General features: G+C 48.0%; 2 protein-coding genes across 3 annotated transcripts in view; one reads left to right on the top strand and one right to left on the bottom strand.

Annotated features, from left to right (window-relative positions):
* Positions 1–14,531, top strand: part of GOLGA1 (golgin A1) — a 799,579-nt gene that overhangs the window by 492,381 nt on the left and 292,667 nt on the right. The window lies entirely within an intron of this gene.
* LOC120978036 (1-phosphatidylinositol 4,5-bisphosphate phosphodiesterase zeta-1-like) lies at positions 11,042–14,159 on the bottom strand. Its single transcript, XM_040406276.1, has 4 exons — positions 14,111–14,159; positions 12,688–12,804; positions 11,872–12,044; positions 11,042–11,168 (listed from the first exon to the last, which is right to left on the bottom strand). Exons 1-4 carry the CDS (start codon positions 14,157–14,159, stop codon positions 11,091–11,093), a joined length of 417 nt encoding a protein of 138 aa, XP_040262210.1. The 3' UTR covers positions 11,042–11,090.

The following is a 14,531-nucleotide window of genomic DNA, read 5'->3' on the forward strand; positions in this document are numbered from 1 at the left end:
CCGGGATGGGGGCCCGCCGCGATGGGGGCCCGCCGCAGAATAACCATGTGTTATGCCCAGCGCGGCGCCCCGATTCCGAATGTTATGCTGGCCTGGTAATGGCAGCGGGGCCCGTTTTACTCCAGGAAGCCCTCAGGTGGCTGCCAGCCACTAGAGGCTGACTTATTGCAGTTTCTCTAGAACATTGCAGCTTGATTTTCAAAAGGGACACTGTACCCAGACCACTTCAATGAGCTGAAGTGGTCTGGGTGCCTTTTGTGTCGCTTTAACTTTGAATTCTTATTAAAGGTTGATGTCAGGTGTGGCTGGAGGCGGGGCATGGAGGCGGGACAAGGGTGGGGCTTGCAGCAGAACATGGGTGGGGCCTGTAAGGGGGCCCTCGATTTATTTTGCCCCGGGGCCCTGAGGGTTCTCAGTCCGCCCCTGTACGTGGTTATGGGACATGCGTAAAGTAAAAAGAGTATAATTACTGAAAAACCTCTAAAATGTTTTAAAAGCAATCTATTAGCAGGCCAGTGCTAGTACTGCCAGCAGATGGCAGTATTATTTTGCTGGATAGTAATTCATAGCATGGGAATGAGGTAGGCTTGGTGGGTGCTCTGTAGTGGGAGGATTTAACCACCTCCGGACCGCTGTACGCACAGACGCGTCCTGGAGGTGGTTGATTCATTCCGAGTGGACGCATATACGCGTCATCTCGCGAGACGCGAGATTTCCTGTGAACGCGCGCACACAGGCGCGCGCGCTCACAGGAACGGAAGGTAAGAGAGTTGATCTCCAGCCTGCCAGCGGCGATCGTTCGCTGGCAGGCTGGAGATGTGTTTTTTTTAACCCCTAACAGGTATATTAGACGCTGTTTTGATAACAGCGTCTAATATACCTGCTACCCGGTCCTCTGGTGGTCCCCTTTGTTTGGATCGACCACCAGAGGACACAGGTAGCTCAGTAAAGTAGCACCAAGCACCACTACACTACACTACACCCCCCCCCGTCACTTATTAACCCCTTATTAGCCCCTGATCACCCCATATAGACTCCCTGATCACCCCATATAGACTCCCTGATCACCCCCCTGTCATTGATTACCCCCCTGTAAAGCTCCATTCAGACGTCCGCATGATTTTTACGGATCCACTGATAGATGGATCGGATCCGCAAAACGCATCCGGACGTCTGAATGAAGCCTTACAGGGGCATGATCAATGACTGTGGTGATCACCCCATATAGACTCCCTGATCACCCCCCTGTCATTGATTACCCCCCTGTCATTGATCACCCCCCTGTAAAGCTCCATTCAGACGTCCGCATGATTTTTACGGATCCACTGATAGATGGATCGGATCCGCAAAACGCATCCGGACGTCTGAATGAAGCCTTACAGGGGCATGATCAATGACTGTGGTTATCACCCCATATAGACTCCCTGATCACCCCCCTGTCATTGATTACCCCCCTGTAAAGCTCCATTCAGACGTCCGCATGATTTTTACGGATCCACTGATAGATGGATCGGATCCGCAAAACGCATCCGGACGTCTGAATGAAGCCTTACAGGGGCATGATCAATGACTGTGGTGATCACCCCATATAGACTCCCTGATCACCCCCCTGTCATTGATTACCCCCCTGTCATTGATCACCCCCCTGTAAAGCTCCATTCAGACGTCCGCATGATTTTTACGGATCCACTGATAGATGGATCGGATCCGCAAAACGCATCCGGACGTCTGAATGAAGCCTTACAGGGGCATGATCAATGACTGTGGTTATCACCCCATATAGACTCCCTGATCACCCCCCTGTCATTGATCACCCCCCTGTCATTGATCACCCCCCCTGTCATTGATCACCCCCCCTGTCATTGATCACCCCCCCTGTCATTGATCACCCCCCCTGTCATTGATCACCCCCCCTGTCATTGATCACCCCCCCTGTCATTGATCACCCCCCCTGTCATTGATCACCCCCCTGTAAGGCTCCATTCAGACATTTTTTTGGCCCAAGTTAGCGGAATTATTATTATTTTTTCTTACAAAGTCTCATATTCCACTAACTTGTGACAAAAAATTTAATCTCACATGAACTCACCATACCCCTCACGGAATCCAAATGCGTAAAATTTTTTAGACATTTATATTCCAGACTTCTTCTCACGCTTTAGGGCCCCTAGAATGCCAGGGCAGTATAAATACCCCACATGTGACCCCATTTCGGAAAGAAGACACCCCCAGATATTCCGTGAGGGGCATATTGAGTCCATGAAAGATTGAAAGATTGTGAGAAAAAAATAAAAAATATCAATTTCCGCTAACTTGTGCCAAAAAAAAAAAATTTCTATGAACTCGCCATGCCCCTCATTGAATACCTTGGGGTGTCTTCTTTCCAAAATGGGGTCACATGTGGGGTATTTATACTGCCCTGGCATTCTAGGGGCCCCAAAGCGTGAGAAGAAGTCTGGTATCCAAATGTCTAAAAATGCCCTCCTAAAAGGAATTTGGGCCCCTTTGCGCATCTAGGCTGCAAAAAAGTGTCACACATCTGGTATCGCCGTACTCAGGAGAAGTTGGGGAATGTGTTTTGGGGTGTCATTTTACATATACCCATGCTGGGCGAGATAAATATCTTGGTCAAATGCCAACTTTGTATAAAAAAATGGGAAAAGTTGTCTTTTGCCAAGATATTTCTCTCACCCAGCATGGGTATATGTAAAAAGACACCCCAAAACACATTCCCCAACTTCTCCCGAGTACGGAGATACCAGATGTGTGACACTTTTTTGCAGCCTAGGTGGGTAAAGGAGCCCATATTCCAAAGAGCACCTTTCGGATTTCACTGGTCATTTACCTACTTACCACACATTAGGGCCCCTGGAAAATGCCAGGGCAGTATAACTACCCCACAAGTGACCCCATTTTGGAAAGAAGACACCCCAAGGTATTCCGTGAGGGGCATGGCGAGTTCCTAGAATTTTTTATTTTTTGTCACAAGTTAGTGGAAAATGATGATTTTTTTTTTTTTTTTTTTTTTTTCATACAAAGTCTCATATTCCACTAACTTGTGACAAAAAATAAAAACTTCCATGAACTCACTATGCCCATCAGCGAATACCTTGGGGTCTATTCTTTCCAAAATGGGGTCACTTGTGGGGTAGTTATACTGCCCTGGCATTCTAGGGGCCCAAATGTGTGGTAAGGAGTTTGAAATCAAATTCTGTAAAAAATGACGAGTGAAATCCGAAAGGTGCTCTTTGGAATATGGGCCCCTTTGCCCACCTAGGCTGCAAAAAAGTGTCACACATCTGGTATCTCCGTATTCAGGAGAAGTTGGGGAATGTGTTTTGGGGTGTCTTTTTACATATACCCATGCTGGGTGAGAGAAATATCTTGGCAAAAGACAACTTTTCCCATTTTTTTATACAAAGTTGGCATTTGACCAAGATATTTATCTCACCCAGCATGGGTATATGTAAAATGACACCCCAAAACACATTCCCCAACTTCTACTGAATACGGAGATACCAGATGTGTGACACTTTTTTGCAGCCTAGGTGGGCAAAGGGGCCCACATTCCAAAGAGCACCTTTCGGATTTCACTCGTCATTTTTTACAGAATTTGATTTCAAACTCCTTACCACACATTTGGGCCCCTAGAATGCCAGGGCAGTATAACAACCTTACAAGTGACCCCATTTTGGAAAGAAGAGAGCCCAAGGTATTCGCTGATGGGCATAGTGAGTTCATGGAAGTTTTTATTTTTTGTCACAAGTTAGTGGAATATGAGACTTTGTAAGAAAAAAAAAAAAAAACATCATTTTCCGCTAACTTGTGACAAAAAATAAAAAGTTCTATGAACTCACTATGCCCATCAGCGAATACCTTAGGGTGTGTACTTTCCAAAATGGGGTCATTTGTGGGGTGTTTGTACTGTCTGGGCATTGTAGAACCTCAGGAAACATGACAGGTGCTCAGAAAGTCAGTGTCACGGAACCATGAACCAGACGTACAACAAGAGATAAGTGAAAATAAGAAGGCTTTATTGAAAATAAAGCTGTAAAGCAAAAGTCCAAACGGATGGTGAAACCGAGCAGAGTCTTTGCGAAGCCAGAGGTCAGGAACCAGAAGGGTAGTCAGACGAAGCCAGGATCAGGAACCAGCAGGGTAGTCAGACGAAGCCAGGATCAGGAACCAGCAGGGTAGTCAGACGAAGCCAGGATCAGGAACCAGCAGGGTAGTCAGACGAAGCCAGGATCAGGAACCAGAAGCAGCAGCAGTCTAGAAGCATGTGAACACAGGAGGACCAAGCAAGGAACTGAAGCCACAGACCTCCTATATATATGAGCTAGGCATCCAGCTCCTCCCAGGGGAAGGAGGAGCCGCAGGGTGGAAGGCTACAAGAAACCCAGAACCCAAGATGGCCGCCAGCACATGTCAAACGAAGGAGAGCAGCAAGCAGGTAAGACCATGACAGTACCTCCCCCTCAAGGGCCCCTCCTCCGCGGAGCACAAAACGGTTTCTGAGGGAAGCGTGCGTGGAAGGCTCGGAGCAAGGCAGGAGCATGGACATCTGCGGAGGGAACCCAGGAACGCTCCTCTGGACCATAACCACGCCAATGGACCAAAAACTGCAACCGACCGCGGACCAGGCGTGAGTCCAGGATATTGCTCACCTCATATTCCTCACGATTGCCCACTTGGACCGGACGAGGCCGAGGAACCGAGGAAGTGAAACGATTACACACCAGTGGCTTCAACAGGGAGACATGAAACACGTTGGAGATCCGCATGCCAGGAGGAAGCGCAAGGGCATAGGCTACCGGGTTTACCCTGCGAAGCACTCGGAAGGGACCAACAAAGCGAGGCGCCAGCTTGGGAGTGGGCACTCGAAGGTTGAGGTTGCGGGTGGACAACCATACACGGTCTCCGACCTGGTAGGAAGGAGCAGGCGCTCGTCTGCGATCAGCCTGGAGTCTCTGGCGCTGCGCAGAGACCTCAAGGGACTTCTGGATCTGTACCCAAGAAGCACGTAGGACGGAAAGGTGATCCTCCACAGCCGGAATATCCTGGGGAGAGAATACCTCCGGTAACACGGCAGGTTGGAACCCATAATTGGCCATGAAGGGAGACGTCCCAGAGGAAGAGTTCACCGCCGTGTTCCTGGCAAACTCAGCCCAAGGCAGGAGGTCAACCCAATTGTCTTGGTGATCGGAGACATAGCAACGAAGGAATTGCTCCAAGGCCTGATTGGATCGTTCTGCGGCCCCATTGGACTGAGGGTGGTAGGCCGAGGAGAAGGAGAGATGAATCCCCAACTGGGAGCAAAAGGCGCGCCAGAACCTGGACACAAACTGACTCCCCCGATCCGACACAATCTCCTTAGGCAAACCGTGCAACCGGAAGACCTCCCTGGCAAAAATCGTGGCCAACTCTTGTGCAGAGGGTAACTTCTTGAGAGGAACACAGTGGCACATTTTGGAAAACCGATCCACAATCATGAGAATGACCGTATGGCCTCGGGATGCAGGGAGGTCCACAATGAAATCCATCCCCAGGTGTGACCATGGGCGCTCCCCGGTGGCTATGGGTTGCAGAAGGCCCAACGGAAGGTGCCGAGGGGACTTACTCTGGGCACAAACGGAGCATGCCGCTACATATGCGGCGATGTCGGAACGTAGGGAAGGCCACCAGAACAGACGTGAAACAGCCCAGGACAGCTGATTCTTTCCAGGATGCCCCGCGGTCTTGGAGTTATGGTAGGTTCGCAACAACCGAGTGCGCAACTCCTCAGGCACAAAACATCTGCCGTTGGGTCTCCCAGAGGGAGCACCAGATTGAGCCGCCAAAATCTGCTCACCCAGGGGAGAGGTCAGGCTGGTGCGAATGGCGGCCAGGATCTGATTCGGAGGTATGACCGAAGTCGGAATCGACTCCTCCCTGGACAGCTCGGAGTACTGCCGTGATAAGGCATCCGCCCTGATGTTCTTGGAACCGGGTAGGTAGGAGACCACGTAATTAAAACGTGACAAGAACAGAGCCCATCTGGCCTGACGTGGTGTCAATCTCTTGGCCTCAGAAAGGTAGGTCAGATTCTTGTGGTCCGTCAGGATGAGAACCGGAACCACCGAACCCTCGAGCAAGTGCCTCCATTCTTTAAGGGCCTGCACGATGGCCAATAACTCCCTGTCACCAATCTGATAGTTGCACTCCGCGGAAGACAGTTTCCGGGAGTAAAACCCACAAGGAAGCAGAGGACCCTCTGGTGTTCTACGCTGAGACAGAAGGGCGCCTACTCCCGTCTCAGACGCGTCCACCTCGAGGACAAAGGGCAACCCAGGGTTGGGATGCGACAGAATCGGAGCCGACACAAAGGCGGACTTTAGGGCCTCAAAAGCTCGGATGGCCTCGAGCGGCCAGACCTGGGAATTACTGCCCTTCCTGGTCAGATCCGTGAGAGGCTTGGCCAGCATGGAAAAGTCCCTGATGAACTTCCGATAATAATTGGCGAAGCCCAAAAAGCGCTGCAGGGAACGAAGACCACTGGGCTGGGGCCACTGTAAGACAGCCGAAACCTTCTCAGGATCCATGGAGAACCCCTCAGCGGAAATGATGTAACCTAAGAAGGTTACCTGGGATCGGTGAAATTCGCATTTCTCAAGCTTACCGAACAGCTTGTTCTCTCGTAACCGTTGCAACACTCGTCTGACATCCAGAATGTGGGCCTCCATGGATTCAGAATATACCAAGATGTCATCCAAATAGACTACCACACACTGCTGCAACAGGTCACGGAAAACATCGTTGATGAATTCCTGAAAGACTGCGGGCGCATTGCACAACCCAAAGGGCATAACCAAGGATTCGTAATGACCGGTCCTGGTGTTAAACGCGGTCTTCCACTCATCGCCCGCCTTGATCCTTACCAGGTTATATGCCGCCCTCAGGTCGAGTTTGGTAAAGACCGTGGCCCCTTTAAGGCGATCGAACAGCTCGGAAATCAAGGGTATCGGGTAAGCGTTCTTGATCGTGATGCGATTGAGACCCCTGTAATCGATGCAAGGCCTCAACTCACCGCCCTTCTTTTTCACAAAGAAAAATCCAGCCCCTGCCGGGGACGAAGACTTGCGAATGTGTCCGCGTGAAAGCGCCTCCCTCACGTACTCCTCCATGGCCTCATTCTCCGCTACCGACAGTGGATAGACTTTGCCACGAGGAGGAACGGCACCAGATTGTAACTCTATGGCACAATCGTATGGGCGGTGCGGAGGTAGGGCAACCGCGCGCACCTTATCGAATACATCCCGGTACTCCTCGTATTCAGGAGGCAACAGAGAGTCCGAGGAAGTACACAGCAACTTGACAGACCCATGGATGCAACTAGCCCCACACTGCGGTGACCACGAGAGGATCTCGACCGATCTCCAATCGAAAGTCGGATTATGCTTCTGGAGCCAGGGGTACCCCAAGACCACCGAGTAGTGTGGAGACGAAATAACCTGGAGGCAGACCGACTCTGTGAACGGCACCAATGGCTATCCCCACTGGAAGGGTCTCATGAGTCACGTGTGGCGGCAGAAGGGGTCTGCCGTCTATCGCCTCAAGAGCCAGTGGGGAACCTCGAGCCTGCAGAGGAATGGAATTGGCGGCAGCGAACACACTATCAATGAACAAACCACCAGCACCAGAGTCCACCAACGCCTGGGTCGTCACCGAGCCCCCGACCCAGGAGAGGACAACAGTGATCAGTGGTTTGTCAACACGGGAAACCGGGGACGAGGAGACTCCACCCAAGATCTGCCCCCGACAGGATCTCAGGGTACGAGCGTTCCCCGGACGGTTCGGACATGCCAACCGAAAATGCCCACCGAGACCACAGTACATGCATCGGCCCTCGCGTCTCCGGAGTGCCCTCTCCCCCTCGGACAGGCGAGCAAACCCCAGCTGCATGGGTTCACCCCCAGACAAGTCATCCCCAGGAGGCGTGGGAGGAGAGGGAGGCACGGGTGGGACAGCAAACGTAGGCACCAATCTGTTAGAAGACCTCCGCAGGTTCTCCTTAAAGGAAGGTCTCTCCCTGAGTCTGGTGTCAATCAAAATCAGGAAAGAAATAAGAGACTCGAGCTCAACTGGTAGGTCCTTAGCTGCAACCTCATCCTTCAAGGCATCCGAGAGACCATGAGAGAAAGCAGCGACCAGAGCCTCATTATTCCAGCCCACCTCTGCTGCCAGGGTACGAAACTCAATGGCGTATTCAGCTACGGATCGTGAACCCTGTCTGATGGACATAAGGAGCTTCGCAGCAGAGGCAGCACGAGCCGGCACATCGAATACCTTCCGAAGAGAAGCAACAAAACCGGAAAACTCGGCAACCACCGGATTGTTGTTCTCCCATAAAGGGCTGGCCCAGGCCAAGGCCTTGTCCGAGAGCAGCGAGATCAAGAAGCCCACCTTTGATCTCTCAGTAGGAAAGGCATGTGGCAGCAACTCAAAATAAATGCCCACCTGGTTAAGGAAACCTCGGCACTGAGTTGGCTCTCCCCCAAAGCGCTGTGGAAGAGGGGCAGAACCGGTCATACCCCGAAACACCGCAGGCGCAACAACAGGTGTCGGGGTAGACTCTGGCGCAACAACCGGAGCGGCAGTAGGAGCGAGCCCAGGAGCGACAACCGTGCGTTCAAGCAGGGTTTGCAACGCCACAGCGAACCGACCCAACAGGTGATCCTGCTGATCAAGTCTGGCAACCAGCGTGGGTAGCGAGGATGGCCCTGTACCGTCAGAATTCATGGCTTGGTCCTAATGTCACGGAACCATGAACCAGACGTACAACAAGAGATAAGTGAAAATAAGAAGGCTTTATTGAAAATAAAGCTGTAAAGCAAAAGTCCAAACGGATGGTGAAACCGAGCAGAGTCTTTGCGAAGCCAGAGGTCAGGAACCAGAAGGGTAGTCAGACGAAGCCAGGATCAGGAACCAGCAGGGTAGTCAGACGAAGCCAGGATCAGGAACCAGCAGGGTAGTCAGACGAAGCCAGGATCAGGAACCAGCAGGGTAGTCAGACGAAGCCAGGATCAGGAACCAGAAGCAGCAGCAGTCTAGAAGCATGTGAACACAGGAGGACCAAGCAAGGAACTGAAGCCACAGACCTCCTATATATATGAGCTAGGCATCCAGCTCCTCCCAGGGGAAGGAGGAGCCGCAGGGTGGAAGGCTACAAGAAACCCAGAACCCAAGATGGCCGCCAGCACATGTCAAACGAAGGAGAGCAGCAAGCAGGTAAGACCATGACAGTCAGAGCTGCTTCAAAAAGCGGAAATTCACATTTTTGTACCATAGTTTGTAAACGCTATAACTTTTACCCAAACCATTTTTTTTTTACCCAAAAATTTTTTTTTTATCAAAGACATGTAGAACAATAAATTTAGAGCAAAATTTATATATGGATGTCGTTTTTTTTGCAAAATTTTACAACTGAAAGTGAAAAATGTCATTTTTTTGCAAAAAAATCGTTAAATTTCGATTAATAACAAAAAAAGTAAAAATGTCAGCAGCAATGAAATACCACCAAATGAAAGCTCTATTAGTGAGAAGAAAAGGAGGTAAAATTCATTTGGGTGGTAAGTTGCATGACCGAGCAATAAATGGTGAAAGTAGTGTAGGTCAGAAGTGTAAAAAGTGGCCTGGTCTTTCAGGGTGTTTAAGCACTGGGGGCTGAGGTGGTTAAAGTGTAATTGTCATTCTTTTTTTTATATTTTTGCAATGTGTAGGGGCAGTGATACTGAGCAATTTTGTAATATACTTTAATTACCGAAATCGTACATTTCTATTACAAAAATAGTTCTAAAATGGCCCATTTTGGGCCTTAGCAACGCTCCTCTGTCTTCTTTTTACATACCTGTGGAGACTTGCTCAACACTGACTGTGTTATGTACACAGAAGACAGAGGAGGGTTGCTAAGGCACAAAATGGGCCATTTTAGAACTATTTTTGTAATAGAAATGTGCGATTTGAGTAATTTAAATGCCCCTATACATTACAAAAATAAAAATAGAATGACAGTTACACTTTTAAGACTCAAAACTATGTGCACTTTTGTTTTGCAAAGTATGCAGGGGCGGATTGCCCATAGACTCTACAGGGAAATTTCCAGGTGGGCCGATGCCCAGGGGGCCACTTGTAACGTCCCAGAGAGGCATTAGCACCTTTTGCACCCCATTACTGTCTTTATTGGTTAACCTCATATCATCTTGTGTATTTATTTCGGGTCCACTACACTGTGCATTCCTATTTCTAGTGCAACTGTTATGTTAATGTAATGTGCCTGGTTCAACAGTAGGTGGCAGCAAGCATGGCAGACCTATAGTTAACAGATAATGGAACCCTTCTTTCCATTCTAACCCTCCCTCCAAGGTGGGGAGAGGACTAGTTAGTTTGAGTCAGTCTAGTGCACCCCCATCTAGGGGAAGGGTGTGCAGCAGATGCACGTCCTTGCTGGACATGCCTAATTCAAGCCAGCTAGAGCCCCTTCAGCTCTGCTGGTCATGGAGGCCAAAGCCTGAAGCCTCAGGGGCACTATTTTGTGCTGCCCTGTGATATTTGGTTCTGGTGGGGCAGTATTTTGTGCTGCACTGTGGTCCTGGCCACTTCTGCTGTCCCTGCCTACTTGTTTTGTCCTGTCTTCTGCCAATTTGGACACCCCTACAACATGGGGCCAATCCTTCCCTGAAAGTATGGTACTCTCTAGGCACCATTTTAGCACTGTATGATTTTATTAGGGTTATGTATTGCACATTCTGAGTACAGGAGCTCATATGGATACTAAATAACAGCCCAGTAGATTGGGATTATTGTGCCAGGAGGGTATAGTTTTTCAGAGACAGTCTCAGCAAATTCATTCTGTCCTGGGCCAGAAATGGGTCAGCTAACTCAAACCCCACCCATAAGTGGGTGTTCCCAGGTGCGTTTGGGGTGTCCTGATTTCACCAGCTGAAACCTTGGTAAGTATGGATCGGACAGCTCTCTGTAAATGTTACTAAACCCCACTTCTTACCGTTGTTCACCACTTGTGTTTGTTTCCGCCCCTCATCGACTGGAACCCCCTAAATCTCCACCTTCACTATCAGGCTGGGCTTGGTTTTGCAGATACTTTCATGTGGCAGGAGGAAGCCGCTGATCACCTGGAAAACACAGAAGGACTCATTTATTAAAACTGTCTAACAGGAAAACTGTCTTAGCCGGCAACCAATCAAAGCTCACCTTTCATTTCTTAAAGTGTTCCGAAAAAATAAAAGGTGAGCGTTGATTGGTTACTATAGGCAACTAAAACAGTTTTCCTGTTAGACAGTTTTGATAAATAAGGCCCAAAGTTTCCTATGAGTCCTGAGATAGATGACACAGGAGGGGGCTGGTGCATGCAGGGAGAGGCGATAACTGAAACGGCGCCCCCCCCCCCCTTGCCCCCCCAATGCCAATTTCTTAACCTAACCACTTTGCCACAATGACGGCGCTCATCGCCCATGGCCCTTCTGCTGCCCTCTTCTTGCCTATACCTGGTGCTGCCTGATGCGATCACCTCACCTGGCCTCATTGGTGGTGCACCCCTGGGTGCATAGATACAAAGGTGCTTAGGCCTCCATCTGAAGGAGACAGTACGGTACAAACCCAGGTAGGAAATCATGGCCATAATCTCTCTTGAATTCATCCATTCATTCCCAGCCTTTAGAGGGACAGTTACTCCTTTTCATCGTTCGGGCTCATTTCTTCTCACAATATCCATACTGTATATTATTGCAGTATATTCTGCTAGTCGAGGTGTTGATGACTCCCCTGTCTCCACTCCCCGTCTGTGTGGTTTATGAATAGAGGGATATGGAACGATACCTTAATGGTGAAAAATATCAGTTGTGTCCTGTGTTTGTGTCCATGAGGAACAAAGCTGCAGTCTTCATTACGCAGAAATTCGGGCTTTAGTACATATCCACATCTCCCATTATCCCGAAACTTTCCATCCTGCAGATCCATTGGAATCCCCGGCATCTGAAAGTTTAAAGCGGCTAAAAAGAAGATGAAAAGGAATGTACAAGAGGCTATAAGGGTGGATTCACACACAGGGTTTTTGTGGAGTTTTCAGCGCTTTAAAAAAAAAAAAATTCAGCATTTTAGAACTTTTTTTTTTTTCAGTTTTTACTGAAAAATGCCAGTTTCAAGTGGTAAATGGGAAATATGAAATGTAGGACATACGTGCAAATCTTTTTTCTGAAGATTTTTTATTTATTTTTATCCTAAATGCAGTATGTCTAAACAATACATTTTTTCTCATAATTTTCCAACTCTAAAGGGTAAAATACCATTCACATATTTGTTTCAAAACTCTGCTCTATGAATGTGTTCTTATGAGGTAAGGTCTGTTACCATGGTAACCCCAGAGCAAGCACACTACTTCCATAACTGCAGCAGTGAAGAGATTGGGAGAAAGCAATAAAATAAACCTTTTCTATATCCGTGTATATCGGATTATTATAGATAAACTGCTCTGACCTCACTCCTCCCCCGACTAATGGAAACAGATTTCATAGGCATGCTAACCAGAGGGGAGAAATACACAAGTAGTAGGGTAAAAGTTAACCCTAAAATATCACTAAGACACTATACTATAATCAGCCCCACAGACAGGCCCAGTGTGTGGCATGTACTCACTCATCTGGCAGCCGACATTCCAGAATTCCTGCGGGTAGAAGTTAGAGGAGTCAATTCTGGACCAGTTAGAGTAAATCCGAGTGATGAACCTCCTGGTGTGTTGGATGAATTCCTGGGCTGGGGATGAAGCAGCAATGTCCAGGTTATTTTACTTGACTTTTACACACATGATCAGATAACCTTTGTAGCTAAAGAATTTATAGGCCTGATCGCTATTCCCTCCAAGTTCAACAACCTAAAACAACACTCTGTTGCGTAGCACTCCAATAATTAGCCATATAGCAGACTGATCCATAGTGCCGCCCATCCAGACGGTATCATACAGCATTCAGATAGTGTCAACAGTGTCCAGATAAACCGCAGTGAACAACATCCACATAACTGGTGTATAAAATGTCCATAGTTTAATCATGCAGCTGCCAAATAACGGCTAAAGTGTCCAGATAAATGGTGACTACCGCACCCATATAAATAGTTGTATACAGTATCTGCGCGGAATACTCGCCCGTGTGAATGAGCCCTTAAGGTGGCTGATTTTTGCTGATGTTATTCAAGTAAATAGCTGATTTCCAATTGATAAATCTCATCTGAGCGTCCATAAAATCCTGAATCAATTTTATTTTATGCCCTGAGTGAAACCACAAACCCACATCATTAATTGTGATGGAGCCCAGACGACAAAACCAGAGGCAGGAGTCGAGAGCAACATCACAGCGAGACGAGAACATAACTGACCTGAGTTTTGGGCCAGTTTGCGTGCCTCCTGTTCCTGTAGATTGGTTACTTCTGTAAATGTTTGATTTTCTTTTGAAATTTAAAAAGTTTTGAAGTTTGCTAAATTTGTGTAGATGACCAGATCCGAGAGCTCCATGGCCATCGCCCTGTTCTCTACCTGAGAAGAAGACGAGGAAATCATTAACATCTATCTGACTGCAGTATCCCACTTATGTGTGTACAAGTGGACACTTGAAACATTTGCATATTTATTAAATGTATTTCTAAAGTCATTGTAATTCCTAATATCAGGCTGGCAGTGTCATTACATCTATTCGCCCCTAGGTGGTGCTGGCATCACTTATATATATCTGGGGTGTGCTAATAAAGTTAGTTGAAGGGAAGTGAGAGGACAGAAAACAGAGAAGTAACTTAATGGAGGAGCAGAACAGGCCTAATTCACCATGTAGCTGCCATTTCACCCCCTTGGCCCTGATCAAGCTAAGGGAGGACCGAGTACAGTATTACAGCAGCACAGCACAGTCTATTGACAAATCTCATCTGAGCGTCCATAAGATCCTGAATTAATTTTATTTTATGCCCTGAGTGAAACCACAAACCCACATCATTAATTGTGATGGAGCCCAGACGACTAAACCAGAGGGAGGAGTCGAGAGCAACATCACAGCGAGACGAGAACATAACTGACCTGAGTTTCGGGCCAGTTTCTGTGCCTCCTGTTTCGGCAGACTATTCATCTTATTCCTTTTTTAAAAATTTTCTTTTGAATATTGAAAACCTATAAACTTCGTAGATATGGTGTAAATTACAAGATGGTATGGGCCACGAAAATCCATAAGAAAAAATGCAAGATAATGGTCCTCCCCCTCGCCCATACACCACCGCAACTGTGCCACGATATAATACCCGTTGAAGAAGGGGAGGGAAAACCCATCATCTCTCTCTGCAAACTCTTTCTAAAATTCTTAAAAGGAGTCATCAAACCATACTGGACAGGCAGTTAAAGAATATAGATCAAAAGGAGTAGGCACTCACCATCTGGTTGTATATAGATCAATAAACAAATATTTATTCACTCTAAAATTACATATAAAACATACAGTAAAACT

The sequence above is a fragment of the Bufo bufo genome, chromosome 8 (genome assembly GCF_905171765.1).
Source record: "Bufo bufo chromosome 8, aBufBuf1.1, whole genome shotgun sequence".
NCBI lineage: Eukaryota > Metazoa > Chordata > Amphibia > Anura > Bufonidae > Bufo > Bufo bufo.

Coding starts and splice junctions, on each gene's coding strand:
- LOC120978036 (XM_040406276.1), bottom strand. CDS start 14,159: ATGAATAGTCTGCCGAAACAGGAGGCACAGAAACTGGCCCGAAACTCA. Junction 12,045..12,687: donor GAATGTCGGCTGCCAGATGA/GTGAGTACATGC, acceptor TCTTCTTTTTAG/CCGCTTTAAACTTTCAGATG. Junction 11,169..11,871: donor TGATATTTTTCACCATTAAG/GTATCGTTCCAT, acceptor TGTGTTTTCCAG/GTGATCAGCGGCTTCCTCCT.